Here is a 23,090-nt window from a genome sequence, read left to right on the forward strand (position 1 = left end):
TGGGGGCTGACTGGGCTGGCAGTGGACCCAGATACACAGAGCTGGAGAGCAGAGGCAGCTTGCAGGAGCCTGGAGCCCCCTTCCCAGAACGCTCTGGGTCTCCGAAGGCAGGTCTGGCTCCCAGGCTCCAAGGGACTGGCTAGGTTTGTTAAATTCGCTTTTTCAATTCCATGCAACTGTTGAATGAGCCCTCAGAGCCTGGCTCTTCCCTAGCTCTAACCCTGCCCCCTTTGCCCTCAGATGGGCTGGCCCTCTCCAGTACAGGAGAAAAAGGGGAACCTACCAAAGTCCTCCAGAAAAGAGGAAGGTACAGCTTGTGGAGTGGTTTGAGTGAGGAGTGGGGAAGAAGGCTTGGCCGGGGGCTGAAAATGAGGAACACTGGCCAATCAGGACCTACCTGGAGGTCACTCCCTCTGCTGGTACCAAGTGGAAAGAGGATCCAGAACAGGTGGGGCTTTCCAGCCCAGCTCACCCCTCTCCTGGGAAGGAAGGTGGGGGGGGGGGCAAGGTCATGAGCACGCAGTGCCTCGCTGCTCCAACAGCAGCCCAAGAGCCAGACTCAATTTCTCCCCTAGGGTGATAAAGCATATTGGATTTTCTGGGCTGCCCCACCTTGCACTGGGAGGTCTGGGGACACAGCCACCTAGCACGGGCCTGGGCAGGGAACTGCTACCCCAGCCTTCTTCAGGAGACTTCCATGTCTTCCCACAGTTGCTTCTTCCTGCCCCTGGCTCCCTTTCCCACCCATGTGGGTACCTTACAAAGTGGGAAAGCGATCCACAGCAAGCTTAGTTCAGGGCCATGGGAAGCCCTTTGTTTTAACCAGTGAGACCCTGGCTTCTGACCCCGAAGAGGTTAAGGCAGTAGATTTTCCAGCCTGTCTGTCCATCTTCAGTTAAGGGGGGTGGGGGGCGCTGGATGCTGGTCAAGGTGTGATGGAAGACAGGTGAAGTAGGGCTCCGGGGCGGGTGCAGGCAGAGGACGGTCTGGGGAGGGTGTGGCTGCCGCGGGGTCCCAAGGCTTGAGTCCTGGGGGCGGGGCAGAACTTGAGGTCCACCACGCCTGGGAACCCTTTGTGCACCCATCACAGGGTGTTGCCTCTTTCCCCAGCAACAATGACTCACAAAGCCAGACTGCGCCGGGCACATGCCGCCTCCTCTGGACCCTGGAAGGCCCAGGTCACAAAGGCCATTAGGGCCAAGCCCTGAAGAGGCATGTCCCAAGACAGCTCTGCGCAGTGCTCACCCCTGCAGGCGCCCGCGGGGCCGGGCCTGGGCCACCCACTGCACCCGGGCCTGGCGACTGGGCATTACGGCTCACGCGGAGCGCCGTAGCCTCGACGCCCATGTGTGTTGTCTGCTTCGTGAAGGCGCTGGTGCACGTGTTCAAGATCTACCTGACCGCCAACTACACCTACAACTTCCGCAGCTGGCCTGTGGACTTCCGCTGGGATGACGTGCGCGCCGCCGGCGGGGGTGGCAGCAGTCACCGTGCGCTGACGTGCGCGGCAGCCGCGGCGGGCGTGTGGCTGCTGCGGGGCGCGGCACTGGGCGGGGACGCGCCGGGGCGACGGCTGCGCGGGGCGCGCAGTCAGGCGCAGTGCCTCCTGCAGCAGATCCGCGAGCTGCCGGGCCAGCTCGCCAGCTACGCCCTGGCCCACTCGCTGGGCCGCTGGCTCGTGTACCCCGGCTCCATGTTCCTGATGACTCGCGCGCTACTGCCGCTGCTGCAGCAGGGCCAAGAGCGCCTCGTGGAGCGCTACCGCGGCCGGCGCGCCAAGCTGGTGGCCTGTGACGGCAATGAGATCGACACCATGTTCATGGATCGCCGCCAGCACCCAGGCAGCCAAGGCCGAGGCCTGCGCCTTGTCATCTGCTGCGAAGGCAACGCCGGCTTCTATGAGATGGGCTGCCTGTCGGCGCCACTGGAGGCTGGCTACTCGGTGCTGGGCTGGAACCACCCGGGCTTCGGGGGCAGTACAGGCGCGCCATTCCCTCAGCATGACGCCAACGCGGTGGACGTGGTGGTCAAGTACGCGCTGCACCGCCTTCACTTCCCGCCCGCGCACGTGGTGGTCTATGGCTGGTCCATCGGTGGCTTCACGGCCACCTGGGCCACCATGACATACCCGGAGCTGGGTGCGCTGGTGCTCGACGCCACCTTCGACGACCTCGTGCCGCTGGCCCTGAAGGTTATGCCCCACAGCTGGAAGGGACTCGTGGTGCGCACCGTGCGCGAGCACTTCAATCTCAATGTGGCGGAGCAGCTGTGCCGCTACCCAGGCCCCGTGCTGCTGCTACGGCGCACGCAGGACGACGTGGTCAGCACCTCGGGCCACCTGCGCCCCCTGCCGTCCAGCGACGTGGAGGGCAACCGCGGCAACGAGCTGCTCCTGCGTTTGCTGCAGCACCGCTACCCGGTCGTCATGGCGCGGGAAGGCCTCGCGGTCGTGACGCGCTGGCTACGTGCGGGCAGCCTGGCGCAGGAGGCCGCCTTCTATGCGCGCTACCGTGTGGACGATGAATGGTGCCTGGCGCTGCTGCGCTCCTACCGCGCGCGCTGTGAGGACGAGCAGGAGGATGAGGAGGCCAGGGGGCCTCATGGGCTCTCCTTCCCCTGGCTAGTGGGCCAGGGCCTGAGCCCGCGGCGGCGCCGGCAGCTCGCACTGTTCCTGGCACGCAAACACCTCAGGAATGTGGAGGCGACTCACTGCAGTCCGCTGGAACCAGAGGACTTCCAGTTGCCCTGGAGGCTGTAGTTCTTGCCCCTGCAGCTGCGGGCAAGCGTGGGTGCATTTGCGCACCTTCAGGGCCTCAGGTCCTTACCCTCCCCACACCGGAAACCAGTAAAGCTGGCCCTGCCTGGGGATCCCGACCTGGTGTCTGAGGGAGGGTGAGACAGGACATAGGGAACCTGTCCTCTCTCTCTCTCTCTCTCCCTCACGGGCGTTTCCCCCTCCCTTCCTCAAGTGTTTCTCCCCCAAACACTTGTGGATTCCGGTCTGCTCCTAAAGAGAATGTAGACCCAGTTTATGGCAACACTGTGTGATGGGTGCTTTGATCACCTCAAAAGGATGGTGGGAACACGGGCTGTGGGACCCCAGCAGGTGCCCTTAACGTGGCCTAGGGTACAGGATGGCTCTGAGTTTGGACAAGTCACCCCTAGCTGTGAAAGAACACTAGCCCTGGAAGATTATAGACTAGACCAGGAGTGTGATGCTGGGCTCTTTAGGGTCCCCTCCCCACCTCCACCTTCCTGGCTTCTACAGGAAAGGACAACAGACTCAGAGTAACAGGTACTTACAGTGGCATGTCCGTGAGGGCTACAGACACACCTGCACGGACCATTCACTTGCTTGGCATCCCCTTGAGCCAGGTCTGGGCTGGGCATTGTTCCTGGTTCAAGGGTGTAATACAGAATGAGAGACAAGCCCTCTGCTCACCACCATCTGTAATGCAGTCGCTTCTCTACCATCTGCCATGAACTGCATGAAGCGGGGACTGGGGCTAGCCAGGGTGGGCTGAGCAGGAAACTGCAAAACTCAAAGAAGCCAAGTGGGGCAGACATTTAATTGACAGCACCAGAGCAAGACACGGCCACGATGCACCTAGGCCAGGGCCAGCCAGAGATATGTAGGTACCTAAGGTGACCTTAGGTGCCAGGAAGACACCTGTGGCTAGGTGAGCTTTGAGCTGATATAGAAGGAGCTATCCAGGTTCAGGAAGGGGCTTCCATGCAGAGGGATCAGTACAAGCAGCGTGGCTTGGCTGGGAAGGGCCAGTGCAGTCCTGAAGGGTTTGAATACCATTGAAGGGTTTGCTTCCAGTGGCAATTAGCCAAAGAAGGGAAGTTTTGGGACTTGTTTTAGCGAAACCGGGTTGTCTAGTGGTTACACACCTCTCCTTTGAGAAGTCCAGCAAACTTGTTCCAGCGTTTGCTGGAAGCCCCTCAACTAGCTGAGTGGTCTCGGACAAATTACTCTAACCTCAGTCTCCTCATCTGTAAAGTGGGGAGGGCTCCAGCTGGATTCTCGGGTTGTGTGAAAAGGAAATGAAAGAACACCGAGGTGCACGCGGTGCAGGAGCGCGAAGGCTGCCCTGCAGGCGAGACGCCTCCAGCCAAGTCAGGGTCGCGGCGCCTGCCGGGCAAGAGGACGAATCGCGGACACGCCTTTTTCTGCGTTACCCCCATACAATTAAAAATAAATAAATAAAAATCCCTATAAAGAGAAAGGACTTAAAAAAAAAAATGAAGGGAGAAGCTAATCCCAAAGTCGGGGGTCGGGTCTCAAAAACGGATCTCAAGCAGTCTGTGCGGTGCGGTAGCCATGACACTCCTAGGCAGCGGCAAACACCCTCGACATCTCCAAAAGGGCCAACCCTATAAGCTTCCCCAGCGCCATGTTGGACGGTCGTCCCACTTCCCACCTTCCCAGTGCGCCTTCGGACCTTTCTACCTGTGTCTCGCTGGTGGAGCCGACGTGGGAGGGATTCCCTTAGAACCTGGCCTCCCTTTCCGGTTTCGTCCGCAGCCTCGGCCAATCAGACTGGAGCGAGTAATAGGGACGGGGCCGAACAGCACTCTCGTTGGACACCATTGGTGGGGGCGGGACGAGGGCGGAGCGCGCGCCAAAGCGGAAGTGGACCGTCGCGTCGCTGATTACGTAATGCCGCGGTGGCTGAGGCGGTTCCGCTGGCCGGTGTGTACGCGGCGCGCGAGTCCCGGTGCGGCCCGCTCGGCTCCTCCGGCGCCCCAGACCCCGGCCCCGACCCCCGCTGCGGCCCGGCCGCCGCCTGAACATGGACTCCGCAGGCCAAGGTACCCGCGGGCCCGGCGCCTCCGCCCCTCCCTGGCGGCGCGTCCCGGACCCTCGATCCCCTCCGCCTCGGTCCGCCGCGTGGCTCCTCCTCAGCTGCCCGGCGCCGGGCCTCGAAGCTTCCGAAGGCCGTGGCGTGCGTCTTCCTCCCTCGGCTTGGGCCGCTCCGAGGACCGGTTCCCCGCAACCCTTCCCCTCGTTCCCAGGGTTTTGGGTTTCCTCGCTCGGGGCAGCTCGCGTCGTGCCCCGGCCCGGCGCTTGCCTAGTCGGCCGGCCTCCGTCCCTACGTAGAACCCTCGAGGACACGCCGCCTGGACCTGGGCAGACGTGCTGTGCGCCTCTCCCGGGGAGGGGAGGCGGGATGGAACCATCTTCGCGTTCAGTGCAGCGGCCCTTGGGTGGCAGCGCTGCTCGGAGCCCAGGCTACTTAGGGCTTGTCTCAAGGGGGGAAGGGTGCAGTGAGTTAGGGGCACAGCCAGCGCACCAGGCCTGTTTCCAGGACACCCTGACCGGTTTGAGATGGCTGCTGGGGGTGTGGAATGGGCCCAGATTAAAATCTTGAGAAGGTGATTCAAGTCGGACTTCCATTCTGGGGCCGTGCGGAAGGGATGCCCAATTTCTATGTTGACATAACTACCCTGGCTGATTTTAGGGTTTTTCCTGCCGTTTGTTTAATTAATATGCTGATACAGGTCAAGGTGTCTGGGTTCTGATACATTTTGTAGGTTTTCCTATTTTTGCAGTGTACTTGCAAAATGGTTGGTCATCCGAAGCCCTTAGCTCTGTTAAGCTCAGGAGGCTTTTCACTGTTTGACCTGCATGTCTAATTTTGGTTAGCACCACAAGCTCTGGATTCTGACCATAAGAATGATAGAAAGTACTTACTGAGCACTTACTGTATGCCAGATACCACACCAAACCTGTTTCTCAAATGGCCTTTTTTCATTTTCAGAATAACCCCTTGAGATTGTTCCTTGTATTTTCTGCATGCAGATGATTATACAGTACTGGAGAGCTGGGACTCACCCAGGAAGGACTCTAGCCCCCAAGTTTCGCCTCCAGTGCCAGCCCCACCCTCACTCTGTAGGTCTTTTGGTGACAGGACTGTGCTGATGTCCTATCACACAGAATGACTGTGTTTCGCCTCGGCTTGTTTGCCAAGTGCCCAGTCTCTGTCTGGGGGTGATTAAGCGTCTGCCTTCGGCTCAGGTCATGATCCCAGGGTCCTGGGGTCGAGTCCCGCATCGGGCTCCCTGCTTGGCGGAGAACCTGCTTCTCCCTCTCCCACTCCCCCTGCTTGTGCTCCCTCTCTCGCTGTCTCTCTCTCTCTGTCAAAACAAATAAATAAAATCTTAAAAAAAAAAAGTTCACTTATTTAAGTAATCTCTACATGTGGGGCTTGAACTCACCACCCCGAGATCAAGAGCCGCATGCTCCTCCGACTAAGCCAGTGAGGCGCCCCCTATGTCTTTACTTTTAAATGTGCCAAACACCATGCAAGGCCTATTTTTTCGTGGCATGTGCTGATTGTGTAGTACTGCAGGACAGCCATGGGTTTGGAGTTGGGAAGAACTAAAGCAGACCCATGTTCCCTTGTGTGGGATCTTGTCAACTTTTAGTGCAGACAGGAAGATGCTTTTAATTCGAAGAAAAAATAGTGACCATAGGGATTGGAACCTGATCTGGGTGTCACGGAGGTGTGGAAGCAGTGTTCTCTCCGCGCCTCGCTGCATGTTGCTGTGGAATGAGGGTCGAGCAGAGACTGCAGGGTATTTTGTTTTGTTGACCCCCTCCTGGGGCTGGATGACTAGCACATGCTCATGGTGTGTAATTTTAGCATGTGCTTTGCGGGTAGGTTGTGCTTGTTGTGTTTACAGCTGTATTAAATTTCTCTGCTCTAAAAATTGGAAGATCTGTTAGGTCCAACTGCTTTATTTGTAGCAAACGTTCCTATCTCAGGAGCACGCACACTCTCATGGGGAAAGAAGAGTTAGGGTCCGTCTGCCTTGTGCCAGCCTTTCTCATGCCCTGCAGTAACACCTTGGGTAGCCTGAGATGCCCTTGGCCTGATGGCCACACCACCCCTGCAGAACCTGTCAGAGAAGAGGTGTTGGTTCTTGCCACGGTCCCCCCAACACCCATAACCTGTGCTCCTACCCTTGCTCTCTTCCTTGGTGGGGACCTTTTCCCTGTCTACTTCTCTGTAACTTCTTATTGACGCTTTCCGACCTTATTTGTCTCTGGCAGATATCAACCTGAATTCTCCTAACAAAGGTCTGCTGTCCGACTCCATGACAGATGTCCCTGTCGACACAGCGTTGGCTGCCCAGACTCCTGCTGTTGAGGGTCTGACCGAGGCTGAGGAGGAGGAGCTTAGGGCTGAGCTTGCAAAGGTGCTGTGTCTTGGCTGTCTGTCTTGGGACCATGAGTTCAGGCCCCCTCATTAGCCTGAGGGGGCCAGAGTGCTAGCTGTGCTCTGCAGAAATGGCCCCGGGAGATTATTCCTAGAGCCCCACAGAAACTGCTCTTCCTGGCGGCTTTGTGTGTGCTTGGTGCCTCGTTAAGTATTCCATGAGGAGAATGTATACACGGGGACAGCAGCTCTGAGCACACCATCTATTGGGAGTGTCTTTGTTGGTATTAACACTTGACAGTTTCCAGACTCCAGAAACTGTTTCTGGATCTTCATTTTTCTTTTAAAAATACTTCTTTTGTAAAAAGTGCTTCGTGTGATTTTTTTTTAAAGTGAGTCCTTTAAGAGGAAATGGTAATTAAAAGCCAGAATCTCCAAGTATAATTTTTATTCATAGCAGCTGCCAGGAATGTTTCTTTTTACTGTGTAGTGCAGAATCTAAGGGTAACTCACTTGGGATTCAAAATCTGGCGGCATGAACTTGCTGATAATCTGAGTGTACCATCCGATCCGGCAGAGGCCGGTGACTGCCTGTCACCGGCCTCTGCTCTGTCTCCAGAGATGAGCCCCGTGTTGATGCATCCTGAGTCTAAAAAAGAGCTAGCTCTGCAGATGATCCTCAGCCCCACGACCAGGTTTCAGATCGTGGGGGAAAGCATACAGCCGTTTCTGAGTTGAGTGCAGGTTAGGAAGCCCCAGCAGGCAGCTTTGTACCAGGTCATTTCAGAGTTGAGCTGCAGAGTGGAGAAGCTCAGTGTCACTTAAAATTTTCAGTGTGCACTTCCCCCAAGACAGCTGGATTGCACACCCTCAAGCCCTGTCGATCGTCACACCATGAATGGAATGTTCTAGTCACTGGAGTAACTGGTAGCAGTCCGGCCTTAGATGATCCTATGTTTGTAAATTATTTCCTGTTCCAACTATTTTTTTGATGGAAAACCTAGTGATGTAAGGGCTTTGAGCTACTTTTTATTACCCTAAACCATCACTTTTTTAAGAGAAGGACTTTGGGGGGGGGGGCAGCTATTGACACGAGTTGAAAACAGACCTCTGGAGTCGTGAAGCTTTAGAGGATGCTTCTTTTTCATGTTGCATCCTTTTTTATTTTAGGGCCTGAGAAGGTTCAGGTCTTTATTGTCAGGATTCTTTCTGTTATCCAGTTCAGACTAACTTAAGCACAAGGCTTGGGTAACTGCCTTTCCCGCAGCCTGGAGCTGACCTCAGGAACATACGTGTTGTCATAAGGGCTGTTGCTGTGCCACCCATCTGTCCGTCAGCTCCACTTCCTTCCAAGTGCAGGTGGGGCCTGGCTGCAGCACTTCCAGCCTCTGAGCCTGGAGGGAGAGGGGCTTGTCTCTCCTGACACTTGTGCCCAGTCCCAGGGGAGAGCTCGGACAGGCCTTGCTTGGTGATCCGTGGGTGGGCACAGTGATTGGTAGCCCCACCGGGAGCCACTTGACGGGGGGATGGGACAGTCCTCCTGAAGAAGTTGGATAAAAACAGAACAGTTGCTTGACGTAGACGGACTCTGTTCCTCAGACAAGTTGTTTCTGTAAGCGGAAGGTCCGAGAACCCTCTCATTGCAGTGTGTGTGAGGATGTTGGTCACTTCCCGCAATAGTGGCAGCTAATCACATCGGTTGTGTCCTTTTACAGGTGGAAGAGGAAATTGTCACTCTGCGCCAGGTCCTGGCAGCCAAGGAGAGGCACTGTGCCGAGCTGAAGAGGAAGCTGGGCCTCTCTGCCTTGGAGGGCCTGAAACAGAACCTGTCTAAGAGCTGGCATGACGTGCAGGTCTCTAACGCGTAGGTACCTGCCCTGCGGCCAGGCGCCCCTGACGGTTGGAGGGTGTTCACCAGACCGGTGCCCCTGCTGCGTCAACGGGAGGCTAAGTACTGGGGGACTCAGTATGCCTGTGTGCTGGCAGCCAGCCAGAGGCTCTGAGCTCTTGACCTAGCAGCTGGTATGTATCCAAAGAGCTTAGAGTCTATACATGTTTTTAAAAGGCAGGTGGATACGCTAGCTAGTTGTCGAAGCGGAAATTGACAAGAATGTATTTCAGGGTCCAAGTTTGAGAGAAAGCTCATTAGGTCCTTAATGAGACTGATTTTCCTGTGATCCCCCATAGCTCACTGTCTGCTGAAGTGGACACGAGTCCTTCTCATGAGCATGATGTGGTCACAACCCCAAGCCCTCTGACCCAGATGTGACTCAGCTCTCTGAACTTGGGGAGAGTAGCTACATGGCTCTTCTGAAATGTATCCTCCAGGGTTTGAGGGGCGGGGCGTGGGTTTGGGAAATGTTTCCCACTGTCTATGAAGCTGTGTCCCTGCAGAAAGATTGAATCACATTTCATCAAAGTCACCTACAAAAGCCCATTTCTCTCTCCTAGGGAATCCTAGGTTTTGAATCTCAAAGGGTGACTGGCAGAGAAGTGTTTGGGGGCCATGGGCTGTGTGTGCCTTCCTTGCTCCTCACAGCAGTTCTGTTCCCTAAGGGCCATCTTACATGGAGTGACCAGGCACTCCCTAAACATGATAGGAAAAGGACTGGTCGGTTCTGCCATCGCCTCACCTGGCCTCAGCAAGGCCTGCCCAGCAGGTGTTGAGAGGAGGGGCAGACCCTGTTCTCAGGCAGGCTGGAGACCCACCATTCCTGCTCTCCAGCCCTCTGTGTTCCCTGGAATTTCTCCTGTAGTTCAAAACCTTAGTTGAAACAATTGTTCTAAATAATTTACCACAGACTTTTTGTTTTTAGCTATATGAGAACTTCTGAGAAACTTGGAGAGTGGAATGAGAAAGTGGCCCAGTCAGACCTGTGAGTGCCTTTGCTGTCAGCACCTCCCTCCCCCTCCTCTTCCTCTCAACGCTCGTTCTAGGGACAGGGAGGCTTTGTGCACTTGGCACAAACCTAGTTTTTTAGCGTTTGGGGCTATTCTGTTTTTAATACCGTTTTTCTTCTCTTAAACACAAATGAGAGTATAACTCTCATGAAATGGGTGCAGTCACTGAAGGAAATTCACTCGGCCACCAGACTGCACTGAAAACCTCCGTCGGCTGACATGGGTGCGTCCCTTAGATGAGAGGCCTGGCTGGGCTCGAAGGCGCCCCTCACCTTGCGAGTGGGCAGAGTGGCTGAGCACCATCTGGGCTGATGCTGATGGCGATTTGGGGCTTTTTTTTTTTTGCCTTCTCGCCCCTGTAGACCTAGCTCCAGCTAAGGGGGATTCTCAGAGCTCACTCATACTTACGGGTGGTTCTTGAGTGAGGGCTGCCACACAGGCCATGCTGGTGGGGTCTTGAAGTTGCATTGGTTTGAGGAGCACAGAGCTGTCAGCCACACAGAATATTAGCAGAGTAGGAAACACACAGATAGGTTTTCATGTCCGTCAAGGCTGTAGTTCAGAATGAGTCCTAATGTTTTATTTGAGATCCTTACACAAGGTAGTAGCACTTCTTTTATCCGTGCTGCAGTCTGATTATAATTCCTTTGAACTGGATGAGGAAACATTTTAAGATAGTGGTCTCTGGGATTCTTTTCCTTCTCTTGTTGAGGAGGAAGTGTTATGGTGTCTCCAGAGAGCATGACCAACAGGCCTCCGTGTCTGACTGGAAGGAAGTGGTTGTGACCGAATTCGTCTTCACGGCACCTGGGGCCCCAGGTCAGCTGGCTGTGTGCTCGGAGTCTTTGCAGCCTGGTGTCACCAGGGGAGCTGGGTGCCAGGGTGCTCTGGTGGGTCCCACCTTTCGTGTGGTTTGGTGTGACAGCTGTCCTTGCCACGGCCTGCTGTGCTGTGTCTTCAGGGCTGTAGCGGACGATCCCTTCATGGTGTTAACAGGTGTTCTGGAGTCTGAGACAATCGCTGTCATCTGTGCAGTTTGGGCACCAGGCAGGCTCACGGTGTGGACTTAACCTGAGAAGAGCCTTAGGAGACTCTAGTGCTGTTTGTAAAACCAGGTGACATAAGATTGCTAGGATATGGTTTCAAATAATTATGTGGCTCTGGGCATGGAAGTGGCTGGTGGGATGGCCCTTCCCAAGCGCCTCTCCAGGTGGCAACCGTTCCCCTGAGGCCTCACCCCCAATTCCGTTGGTGGGAGAGTTGCCAAATTGAAGCCTCCAGAGCATTTCTGCAGGGACAGCCCAGGGGGAGGGTGACCCAGCTTGTGGTCACTGCAGGAGGCTGCTGGCGGGGTGCGACTGCCCTGAGGGCTTTCTCAACCAGCAAACACATCTGTGCGTGTAGCACTGGCTTTCGTGAAGCCATGCTGGGTGTAAGCAGCGTTCTCTTGGCTGCGAAGTGGTTGCCAATGTGTTCTATTACTAGATGGAGCTAAACTTGTGCAGAGGGGGCACCAGGTAAACTCCGTGGCCACTGGTTGGTATGTTGAGTCCTTCAGTTGTACAAGACAGAAAGCATAGACGTGGATGGTGTCAGCCTTGTCCAGCTCCTTCCTGGTGCAAGGGGGTGCCCGGTGGTGCAGGTTTGAGTCTTTGTAGTATTGCAGCTCAACAGCAAGAAGGCCTGGTGTGGGTCTCAATGGACTCACTGTGGTTGGGGCGCTGTAAACTTCCCTGGCTGTCCACACTGCGATCATGCCCACCCAGACTTGGAGGTGGGAGCAGCCCCCAAGGGAAGATCCCGGAGCAGGTACCTCCAGCAGATGCCCCACACTGACTATGAGGGGAGGGAGCCTGGTATTTGTCAGGATTCTACACTTTTGTTTTCCTAAAAGGTAGTAGTAATTATCAAAGGGGTATTGGCCAGGGTGGCTCAGCCTAGCGCTCTTGAGCACGTCTGGGCCCAAGTTACCTGCATACAGACTGACTCTGCCCCCAGCCCTGTCACTGCCTGAGCTTGGCCTCCCCGTCAGGGTCCCTGCACTGCATCTGCCCTGGTTTGGAGATTTCTGTCTCTGAAGGAGTCACTTGTGACCCCTCATTTCCACACCGCAGAAATACTGAGGGTGGTGGAGTGTGGGAGATCACCTCTGGTTTAGTCTCCAGCAGGGGTGCTGCCCTTTGCAATGGCCCATAGCAAGGGTCTCTCCTGTCTGTTGTCTAGTGGCTGGCTCCAATCTGAGTCACCCTCAGGATGCTGCTGCTCGTCACCGACAATCCGTGGCACAGGCTCGTGGTATCTCCAACTGCAGTTTCCCTGTGGGCATGGAGATTTTGTATGGACTTGCCCTTAAATCCTTTGTTTCACTTCAACAAACAGGTTCACATGGTCTTACATACTCATTATTTCACAAGAAACGGCTTGAAGACGTTTTCTGAATTTGGTTTCTGAAACTAAATAACGCATGCCATTAGTTACTTCATACTTGGTGTTTTTTTTTTTTTAAGATTTTATTTATTCATTCGAGACACAGAGAGAGAGAGAGAGAGAGCACGAGCAGGGGGAGAGGCAGAGGGGGAAGCAGGCTCCCCGCTGAGCCAGGACCTGGACGTGGGGCTTGATCCCAGGACCCTGAGATCATGACCCAAGCCGAAGGCAGATGCGTAACAATCTGAGCCACCCAGGCGCCCCTCGTTACTTGTTGTTTTATAAATAACAGTCATGGCTCTCAGTCTATTTCTTTCAGATAACCGTTTCAACTTGCTTTGAAATGAAAGCAGTTCGCCAGCTGGGGGTAAGGGTGAGAGGGCCCAAAAGGTTATTTCAAGTTAGGGGCACCAGAGAAGGTTCCAGAGCCTTTCCATAGCAGGCTTTGTTGTGGGGGAGGTGCAGCATGTGTCCCCTTCCCTTTACTGTCACAGTTTTGCTGACCCCGAGACAGACTGTGGTACAGGTGGTGGCTCCTGGCTAAGGCTCCATCAGGCTGGAGGGTGAGTGTGTGGAAGCCTCCCAGAGGGAGTGTGCGCGTTGGTTTCTGGTAGTGAGAACCAGCTGTGGCCGGCCCCTCGCAGGGTGGTCTGAGTCCCAGCCGTGCGGCTCTCCGGGCTGCTGCGTGCGTGCTTGGATTTTGTTTTCATTCCTGTTCAGTTCTGTGATCGTTTCTAATGTGGGGGAAGAGATTTCTGGGAGTCAGATTGTGCTAAAAGGGTTCAGAATTAGAGTTTTTGTAGTTACTTACTGCCTTCAAGAAATCCAGAGCAAATCTTACAGTAAAGATTTTATTTAAAAATTTTTTAAAGATTTTATTTATTTATTCGAAAGAGAGAACAAGCAGTGGGAAGGGGCAGAGAAAGAGAGAGAAGCAGGCTTCCCGCCAAGCAGGGAGCCCGATGCGGGGCTCAGTCCCAGGACCCCGAGATCATGACCTGAGCCGAAGGCACTCGCTTCACCGACTGAGCCACCCAGGCGCCCCTCGCAGTAAAGATTTTAGACTATTTTCTCTCCACTGTTAGTACGTTCTGGGATTCACGGACCTTCCTGGAAACTAAGATAAACTCACTGAAACTCACTGTTCTAGCGACATCAACATGTTTTCACACTCATTGGCTAGAAAGCACGTTTCTGAGTCCCGAACCCTGCTGGGCGCTAGAGAAGCCTGAGGCCCCATGGTGCCATGGGAGTGCCTGCCAAGTAGAGGGAGGCCCTCCCAGGAGTGTGCAAGGCTGGGCCCCCCCCACAGGATGGGGTGGCGTAGGGGAGTCATGGCAGAACCCCACCTAGCATGGGCAGTCTGCAGTGGTTGGGAGGGAGGTGGGCAGCAAGCACTCCCAGTGGGGCCTCTTGCAGATGGCACTGGGGGGCACTCAAACGACCCACTGGTGCTGTCTCACCTGCCCCCTGTGACATGTGATCTGGTGACACCAACAAGGTGTCAGAAAGTGATCACAGAGAGTAGGCTGGTGTCTCGAGAGCCAGGGCTGCCTGGTTGGCCAGAAACGAGCCCTTGGGTTCAGGCGGCTGTGTCTTGTTTATGGTGGCAGCTGGACAAGGGCTGACAGCACCACATATTAGCTCTCAAGGTGGGCCCAACGCTGTCCTTGCCATCTTTGGCCACTGCACGGACATTGAGGTCATCCCAGAAGACGAGTCCGCATGCGGGTGGATGGGGCAGGAGGGCATGGAAAGGGTGGTCTCTGCTGTGATCCATTCTTTGCACTAAGAATGGTGGCCTGAGATGAAGGTCCCCCGGCTCAGGAAGGGTGTTGTAAGACAGCACAGGAGGCTGGGGGGCCTGGGGGGGCTCCCAGGAGTCTACAGGCTGCATGTCCACACTGTCAAGCACATCCCCCCCATGGGCGTGGTGGAGTTTTGACATGAGAAGTTTCCCAAATAAAGTAACAGAACGAGGGGATTTTACTGCCTTCTCTCCCAGACCCAGGGCCCTTGTGGGTCTGTCTACACTGCAGGAGGCGGACACTTCATGTCCCAGGTAGTCAGTGTTGTGGTGAGAAATCAAGGGAAGTGGGCACCTGAGTTTTAGATGAGGTGGGGTGAGGTCAGAAAACGGTTGTTGCAGAGCTGGGAGGTTGAGACCTGGCCATGCCGCATTGGTCCCCTCCCTGGTGGCCAGGCACATGCTCACTAAGGGCTCCTCTCTCCTCCTCTTGGGTACTCTCTGGGCATTTGGCGTCCTTGGCTTATGGGTGGTGGCTGCTCCTTCTGTTGGGTTGGTTCAACTGGTGTTTCTTCTCAGCTACAAGAAGACTCAAGAAACTCTCTCTCAGGCGGGACAGAAGACGTCGGCTGCCCTGTCCACCGTGGGCTCTGCCATTAGCAGAAAGCTCGGGGATATGAGGTGAGGTGCTCTAGTTGTGTGGGCCAGTCGGGTGAGGGTTTAGGGGTTTTAGAGCTGCTGGAGGCTCTGCAGGGGGGCCCAGGGCTCAGATGCATACCCCCTTGGGGGCCCCTTGGCACCCATAGACGTGGGCCCACCAGCCTGGACCAGTTGGTTCATGGTCCCTTGTCTGTGGGCTGCCTCTTTGCCATTTCTGTGTTTCTTGGGGGAGGGGGTCATTGTTTCTTTTGGGTAACTTCTAATACTTGGGATCTGTAAAAGCGGGTGCTTCCCACTGAAGTTCCACAGAGGGAAGACGGCCCCCATTTGGGGGTCAGTGTCAGGGTGGGGCATCACTCTGGGCAGGCTGGCAGGTTGGGGCAGGGGGTAGGGGAAGCGTATTGTTTTCTTGGAATGTTTGCCTGGCCCCAATCTCAGAGAGTGTGTGGCTGTGTGCCAGGGGCCCCAACTGAGTGTTCTCCCCCAGAGCTGATGAGACCTTCACGGCCATCAGAGGTGCCTCTTGAGCAGGGTCTGGGGCCAGGGAGTGTGGAGGCAGCTTGGACACTTGCTGGGCCACACATGGCAGCACCCATCCACAGCCTTTCCTGCTCTGGGCTCCGTGGCTGCACCCGCCAGGTCTCCTTTGCTACACAGCAGTGAGCCAAGGGGCTTGGACCCCGGAGCCTGAGGCCATGGTGTGAATCCTGGCTCAGCTGCCTCTTTGTTGTGCCCTTGGCAAGGCATCCCTCTCGGGATTATTAGGATGAAGTGTGCACTGCTGAACCACAGTGTGGAGTGCACTTCGTTACCATTACCAGCATCCTGGCTGTTACTGCCCAGCCCTGCCCTGGCCCCTGACCCGCACTCAGGACCAGTCCCCTCACTTTGGGATTTCAGGGAATGCCTGTCTGTGGCCCCCACCCCATGCTGAGGCTTCTGTCTTCTCACAGTTGAGAATCACACTGTGGTGATGCCTGTGGACTTGGTGTGCTGAGTGCAGCGTTGGGGGTCCATCCCGCTCTGTAGCCCCTCACCTCTTACCCTCGGGTGGGCTGCCTCCCTGCCTGCTTAGGTTAGGCATTCCCTCACCTCACGGGCCTGGCATTTGCCTTGTGGGGCCTCAAGGGTGGGGGCTGTGCCCTGGTCACATAGCAGAGGTGACGACACAGACCCCTACCCCTCGGCTTATGCCCAGAGCCGTGCTTACCTTTCGTTTGTTTGATGGAATTAGCTCCCCTCCAATTTTTATTTTGAAAAATTTCAAATTTTCGGCAAGGCTGAACAGTTAGTACGCGGTCTGTGTGTTTCTTCTGTGCTAAGGAGTTCGCATTCCCACAATTGGGGGTCTGGTCCTGCTCCGGAACAGCCATGGCTGGGGTGTCCTCTTGCCCACAGTGGCTGTGATTCACTCGGGTCCTACCAGCCGTGGCTTTGAGGGGCCCGCAGGGAGGGTGTGCAGTGGTTCCTTCCACAGGCTTCACAGTGGTCTGCTAATATTTGACTTCGTGGGTGTGTTCCTGTAACGAATCTCATTTGAAATTAGATGGATGCCATCGCTGCTGCACTCTGGGACACCTGCTTTGGCCACCTGAGCCGTGCTGTGGTAAGCCCGGTGACAGACTGATCACACGCCACTGGTGGCTGGCCTTGCTCCCGGGGAGCGCCACGGAGCAGGCCGTGTGTCAGGTTGTGCCCGTTCTTTCCTCAGAATGCTGGGTTGGTAACAGCATTTGAGGGAAGCAGTGACTGTCTGCGGTGCCTAAATTACGTGCTCACAGGAGTGTCCTCTGTCACTTTGGGCATTACTCTCCTCCTACGTGTCCTCACTCGTGTTCGAGTGCGTGCAGAGTGTTGGCGCTGGTGGGAATGGCTGTGGTGGAGCTGTCACGGGCCACCGTGGCTCCGTTCTGCGACTGTTTCTTCGGTACCGCTCTCGGCTCCAGGAACTGGCGTTTCCTGCTGACCCGTGGCGTGTCGCCTCAGGTCACGTGCCCGACCTCCCTGTGCCTGCTGCGTGTCGCATTAGCACCGTGCTTCACATGCGTGGGCCAGCCGGCGGGAGGAACCAGGTCCCGTTCCAGGTGCCCAGAGGGACTGTCCCGTTTGCTGCCACGCCTCACCTCGGGGCTCTTTGGTTTTATTCTGCTGTGTTTTCAGGGGCACAATGAAGTCTGACACCTACAGGTCCTCAGTGGGTCCACCATTGCCTCACCACAGGGTCTCAGGTGGTTTCTGAGGCCACGGCCTGTTAACCTCCCCAGTTTGGAGCTGAGGTGCAGAATTTACCACTTCTTGAGAAAGAAAACGAGGTCCAGGGAAGTTTATATATATTTAGACGTCTGCCCCACATCAGTGTCCTCAGTGGGCCTGTCCAGGAGCAGCCCTGGCCTGAGAGGCTTTTTGCGCGCCCTGGGGTACGAGGCAGCAGGCTGGGAGAGGGAATTGGATTTGGGTTCAAGCAGGGATGGGTCTCTGTCTAGCTTGGTGTCTTGTGACAAGGCACCTGCCTTCCCTAATCCTCAGACTCCTCCTCCTTCCACCTGGAGATGGCAGGGCCTGCTGCCCACCCACGTGGCCATGTTGCTTCTGAGATGACCTCCATGTTGGGGGTAAGAGGTGGTAGGCCTGGCTGCATCGTGGAGGACATGGCCGTGTTGCCCTTGGACATGTGTGTTTCTAGGTTGGAATCTGTCAGCTGTAATGATGGAGCCGGAGTGCAAGGCGCTCGGCCCTGGGGGTGTCCCAAGGCCTGTTGCAGCGTATGTGTGTGCTCTGGTCCGGCTGAGGCCCTGTGGAGAATGCAGGCCGGTCTGTTGACGCAGAGCGTGTCAGCTGAGCCTGGCTGACCTGGGTTCTGGGCACACACAGACCCTGAGGGTGGTGGAGCCTGCCTCAGCACACCTCACACCTCTGCACTGCTCCTCTCTTTGCAGCTTCTTCCTTCTAACTCCAGGCAGGGTCATGGACATGCGGGTGCCTCGTCTGTGACCCAGGTGGGGTTGTGGAGGGGCCGGTCATGTGCCTCTCACAGAGTTGGGGCTTGGGGAGAGTGGAGACGGGTTGCATGTCTACTCTCCCTGGTGGTGTGAGGAGTCGGGGTGGTCATGGGGGTCCCTGCGTGGCCTCCCAGAGCTTGATTTAGGGGCTGGGGTGGGCCCTGGCCTCCCTTTCCTAACACTGCGTTTCTTCTCCTCCTGCTGCCACCTCTCAGGGCTCGTCCGTTCTCACACTCCTTTAGGTAAGACTGCTGCTGGACGTACCTGTGGAAGACTCTTCTTTTGGTGCAGGGCAGAGTGGTGTCTGGCTGGCCTGTGGAGGCTGCTCTGGAGGAAGTGGTGAGGGCGCCACGGCCCCTTGCTGGCATAGCCGGGCCCACCAGCTGTTGCGGCCTGCTCGAGAGCTCGTGGCGTTCCTCGGGCTGTGGCCATGCAGCTCGTCACCAGCCTCCAGCCCAGCCTCATGGAGCTTGTCTTGCAGCTCCCACCTGCGTGTGTTCCTGAGAAGAGACCTATTCGTGTGGGAGGGTCATGCTGGCTCTCTTGCTGTTGTGGTCTGTGCCTCTTCCTCCAAAATGCTGGCTCCTCTCCTGTGTTCTCCTTCCCCTGAGAAGCAGTGTTGTCCCTGTGAGTTGAGACGGTCTCGTTTATCTTGTGAGAGCAGCGAGCATCCCTGGGACCCCTCGGGCACCCTCCTGAGTGGTCCGCACTCCGTGCTGACTCAGTCATGCTTTTCTAGCCTGACACCAGCTGCCCTGTCACACACTCTTCCAGCTTGCAGGCCTGGAACCCAAACCCAGAACAACGTGTGATTGGAAATATTTTTACTTACTTGACCTGGTGGTTTCTCTGTTACCAAAAAGTCACTTCACTTGCCGTGAAGTCAAGTAAGGACATTTGACAGTTATTTGTACCAAAAGTATTTTTAAAGCCCCAGACCTAGGTCTTCTTGGTTCCCTGTTTTAAAGCTCTCCCTCGGCAATCTCCCATTTCTGGGGCAGCTTTGGAGGCCAGGGAGAGGAGCCTGGGGTCGAGTTCTCCTCCTGGTGCTGGGTGCCCTTCCGTGTGCGGTGTCTAGAGCCCAGCTGCCCTGCAGAGTCGGGTTTCTGTGTGGATGAGCTGATGGGCGTGGTGAATGCCAGGCTCGTCCCTGTGTTAACTTCTGCTTCCTTCTCTGCTTCTACCATGCTTCCGAGCAGCAGCTCTTCAATCCGCCACTCGATAAGTATGCCAGCCATGAGGTAATGTGCACTCGTGCCCCGGGGCTCTCAGAGCCGGGGTGGGAGCCGGGTGGGAGTGGGTGGCTCCTGCTGGTCACCCTCCCACTTCCCATATCCCTGAGCCAAGGATCATCTTCCCCTGGCAGCCTCCTGTGGGCCAGGGGTTGGAAAGATCCCTTCTAGGCCAAAGAGCTAGTGGGGGTGAGGCTCAGAGATACCATTTTACCAAATGGGCTCTCATCTGGAAGCTTCCAGGGCTGCCCATGGGGTTGGGCCAGGGAGGGACAGAGAGATTCATACACATCTGCGCAGCACCCAGGAGGCTTAAGGAAACTGTTATCTGTACCTAGAGGGGAGTCCTGGTCTCGCCAGAACACCCAGAGCCTTGGCCTGTTTTTGCAACCTCCCATGGGTGTGTTCTCCACGGTGGCGCAGCAGCAGAGCCCCATCCTTGTTACGGGAGAATCTGCCATGGCTGCCACACCCCACAGTGGTCTGGGGGTCCCTGACAGGCTGCCTCTAGGGGCCGGAGGGCCGAGCCAGTGAGGCAGGAGCTGGTTGTGGAAAGGGTGCAGGGTGGGGCTGGGCCTGGCCTGCTTTCTCCTACTCTGCCATCTCCTTTCCTCACTCCCTTGTCCCAGAATTGTCCTTGGTTTTCCTTTGCCGGACTTCCGTGAGAGGTTTGTGTCAGGAACACCTGGGACTTACCGTGACCTCGGTATATGTGTATTGAGGGTACAACAGAAACGTGTCCCGCATCCCACGCACCGCCCAGGCAAGTGGTCTGCAGTTTGCCCGCGTGAAGTCTTGGGTTTCACCCACTGGCGGTGTGTAGGTCTTCTGTTCTTGCAGTTGGCAGGTGTGGCTGACCTGTTCTGACCTGGAAGCCTCCAGAATGACCTTGCTGGGGCCGTCTTCAGGGGGCTGCCATGGCTGCCGTGCTGTGCTCCCTCTCCTTTTTGGCTTGTCCCATATTTACAGGGGGTCTCAGGATGCTGTCAGGGATCTTTCTGGAGGTTGGCCCTAACCCTGAGGCCCTTCAGATTGAGGAGGGCAGCACAACCGTTTGCTCCCTACACTGATCTCCCATCTCTCTCTCTCTCTCTTTAAAGGAATTCTGCGACCTTCAAGTCGTTTGAAGACCGAGTTGGGACCATAAAGGTAACGGTCTCTGGGCCATTCACTTGTCTTGTTGGGGTGGGGCATGATGCGTCCTTTACGTAAACTTACTTACTTATCATAGATTCGCGTGCAGTGACAGGAACTAATGCAGAGGGTCCTTGTAGCTTTTACACGGTTTCCCCAGTGATCACGTTTTGCAGTAGCACAGCCAGGTTAGTTCATTGACACGGTCAAGGTGGAGAGTGGCTTCATCCCCACAGCGGTCCTTCCTGGTGCTCACCTTCCTCCAGCCCTGCCCCCACCATCACTCATCTGTTCTCCATTTCAATGACTTGTCATTGCAAGAATGTCCTAGGATTGGAACCGTGTAGCATGGAGCCTTGGAAGATTTGCTCTTTTTACACTGCATAAATCCCTGGAGATACTGCCAGCCTGTTGCCTGTGTTGGTGATTTGTTCCTCTTTATTGCTGATCGGTGTCGACGTGGTGTAGACTCCATAGAGAGCTGGACAGCTGGGGTTCCCGGCACAGTCCTAGGACCTGCCAGCATTGTGTGCTCTGTCTCAGGTTTTATTATCTTTTTTTCTCGTTTTTTCTTTTTCCCATCTGTAGTCTAAGGTTGTAGGTGGCAGAGAGAATGGCAGTGAGAACCTTCCCTCCCCAACCGGGAGTGGCGCCAAGCCCCTGCCGGATCACACGCCTTTCTAAGCCCGTCGCAGCTTTGCCCGGCCACGGAACAAGTGTAAGCACATCCTCATCGCCTTGACTGCAACTCTGCAGCGCGACAGCCCACCAGGCCGCAGGCGGGCGCACGGAGCTGGCTTTGAGGATAGTCGTGCCACTCACATGTAGCCGTGGCCTCTGTGTTCGCATGAGCTTTACAGAACACGGTCTTGTACGCAGATGCTTTACACTGAAGTTGTAAACTGTCCTCCCTGGGGTGCGGGGAGTGGACAGAACAGTGGTCCCTTCGGCAGTCTTGTTAGCTCATGAGAACGTGGAAGGAGCAGAGAGTGATAAGCATAAAATAAGTGGTATTTCCTCAAACTCTCCTTTCTTAAGTTAGAGAAGGAATCTGCGGAAGGAAGATCATCCAGAAAGCCCTACCGGATCTTCAGTTTTTATTTCAAACGCTAAATGAGAAAACTGTCCATTTTCTGAAACCATCCAGAAAAGAAACTGGTTATCAGCAGCCGCCTAATTGTTACACTAATGATCGAGCTTTAACAAAAGCAAATTCTTTATTTTTTAAATGCAGTGAATTTTTCAAAAATTAAAGCTAAGCAGAGCAGCTTTAGCCTCAGTTAGAAAACATTTATTTCTTTGGACTCAAGCTGAAATACAAGCCTTACATTACCTTATGCTTTATTTGTTTATAATGTTTTTATATATAAACATAAGGGTTCTTTAGTGGATTTTGAGCACCATGTAGACTCCTGCATCTAGCCCAGAGGGCAGCATGCCTGGACCGTTGGTGTGTTTTATTTCACTGATGCACGTCATCCCAGTGTATGAAGCTTGCCTCTTTCTCCTCTCAAGGACCGGGGCAGCTCCTGCTGGTCAGAGGGCTCCTGGGCCTCTGGGGGTTGGGGCAGGGGGACAGGAGAAAGAAAAGCCGGCACCCTCCATGGGCGGCTGATGCATGACTTGTCCTCGGCTCCAACCTGCCTGTTTGCTGCATGCTGGGGACGAGTGAGAAGCAGATGGCCCTGCATGGGGTCGGCTGGAACTCGGCTGTCACCTTTTCTCGGGAGCTGCCAAGATCTCATTCCCGTTGTGAAGCTGCCACACCCCAGCAGCCTTGCGGTCAGGGCCCCACGCGTGGGGTGTGTCTGCAGGGGCAGCCCTCCGTGCCTTACTGGCTCCCAGCAGGCAGAGACCGCTCCTGCACACGCACCTGTGCACTCCCGGGTCGGGGGTGGGGGGGGCATGCGCTCGGAGCCCACTCTGGTAGGCCGCGGTGTGCTCCGGTAAGCTGAGCGTCTGCTGGTCCCTTCAGACAGCCTGGGCGGACCGCGGTGCCTGCTGACGCCATGGGAAGAACAGCATTGGTGATTTTTCTTCAGGGTTAGAATCACGGATGGGATGTGGTGGGAAAGCAGGAGGCAAGTGTAGTGACTGACTTACCTTTTCCTAAAAGTGGGTAATGGGAAATTTGTCAATAAAACGTTCCTTCGGGGAAGAACCCATGTGAGCTTGTGTGGTACATCTCACCTCATGCGTGAAGGTCCGGAAAGAGTGGCAGATAAACCCACCTAGATCCTGAGCCTTGGGCCCACAGTGGAGGGAGAGGGAGGGGCGGGTGGGGCGCCGGTAAAGCTCACTTGCAAATCCCAAATCTTTAGTCCCGTGAAGGAAAACAGCGTGCCTCGAGAGAGTGTTGTGGTGACAAATCGGGGGGGTGCCTGAGGAAGGGGAATATGGAGGGTGAGAAGGAGCTAGCCTGCAAGCAGGGTCAGGGCTAAGCAGCTGGAGGCCTGCAAGCCAGGCACTAGAGAGGCTGCTTGGCAGATTTGCCGCATTGAAGGGTTTGGGCCTATGCGGGAGCCGCTTGGAAATCCTGCAAGCATCTAATTTCGTTGCAGTTACACCCGAGCTGTGAGGGACCGGAAAGCCACAAGTATCCCCCAGTCGGGTGCAGGGTCTCAGCTGGAGGAAGGCCACTGAGCGGGCAGTGGGCATCGTGAGTGAGCCCCATCCTTACATCCCCTACCCACACAGGTGGGACCATATAAACAAAGGTAAATGACAGCCTTGAACAAACCAAGTAACTGTCAAGTGAAGCTCTCCTGAATTAAGGTGGCACAGATGAAATGGGGTGATGGGGCCCTCACAGCAGGGACGG

At 55.7% G+C, this 23,090-nt stretch overlaps 2 protein-coding genes across 3 annotated transcripts; both read left to right on the top strand.

Annotated features, from left to right (window-relative positions):
• The first annotated feature begins 1,345 nt into the window (after positions 1–1,345).
• On the top strand, positions 1,346–2,801 carry ABHD16B (abhydrolase domain containing 16B). The gene has a single exon (XM_028095731.2). It carries the CDS (start codon positions 1,346–1,348, stop codon positions 2,756–2,758), a length of 1,413 nt encoding a protein of 470 aa, XP_027951532.2. The 3' UTR covers positions 2,759–2,801.
• Positions 2,802–4,675: 1,874 nt separating this feature from the next.
• Positions 4,676–22,430, top strand: TPD52L2 (TPD52 like 2). Of its 2 annotated transcripts, XM_088026861.1 has the most exons (7): positions 4,676–4,818; positions 7,064–7,209; positions 8,885–9,033; positions 9,986–10,045; positions 14,824–14,925; positions 20,236–20,284; positions 20,858–22,430. In XM_088026861.1, the coding sequence occupies exons 1-7, from the start codon at positions 4,800–4,802 to the stop codon at positions 20,951–20,953; spliced, it is 621 nt and encodes a 206-aa protein (XP_087882987.1). In that variant the 5' UTR covers positions 4,676–4,799; the 3' UTR covers positions 20,954–22,430. The 2 variants fall into 2 exon arrangements, with proteins under 2 accessions (XP_087882987.1, XP_087882989.1); XM_088026863.1 differs by lacking the exon at positions 9,986–10,045.
• Positions 22,431–23,090: the final 660 nt, after the last annotated feature.

This window comes from Eumetopias jubatus, unplaced genomic scaffold, assembly GCF_037043125.1.
Source record: "Eumetopias jubatus isolate StellerSeaLion01/CBP00866 unplaced genomic scaffold, mEumJub1_p1.0 scaffold_9, whole genome shotgun sequence".
NCBI classification, from domain to species: Eukaryota; Metazoa; Chordata; class Mammalia; order Carnivora; family Otariidae; genus Eumetopias; species Eumetopias jubatus.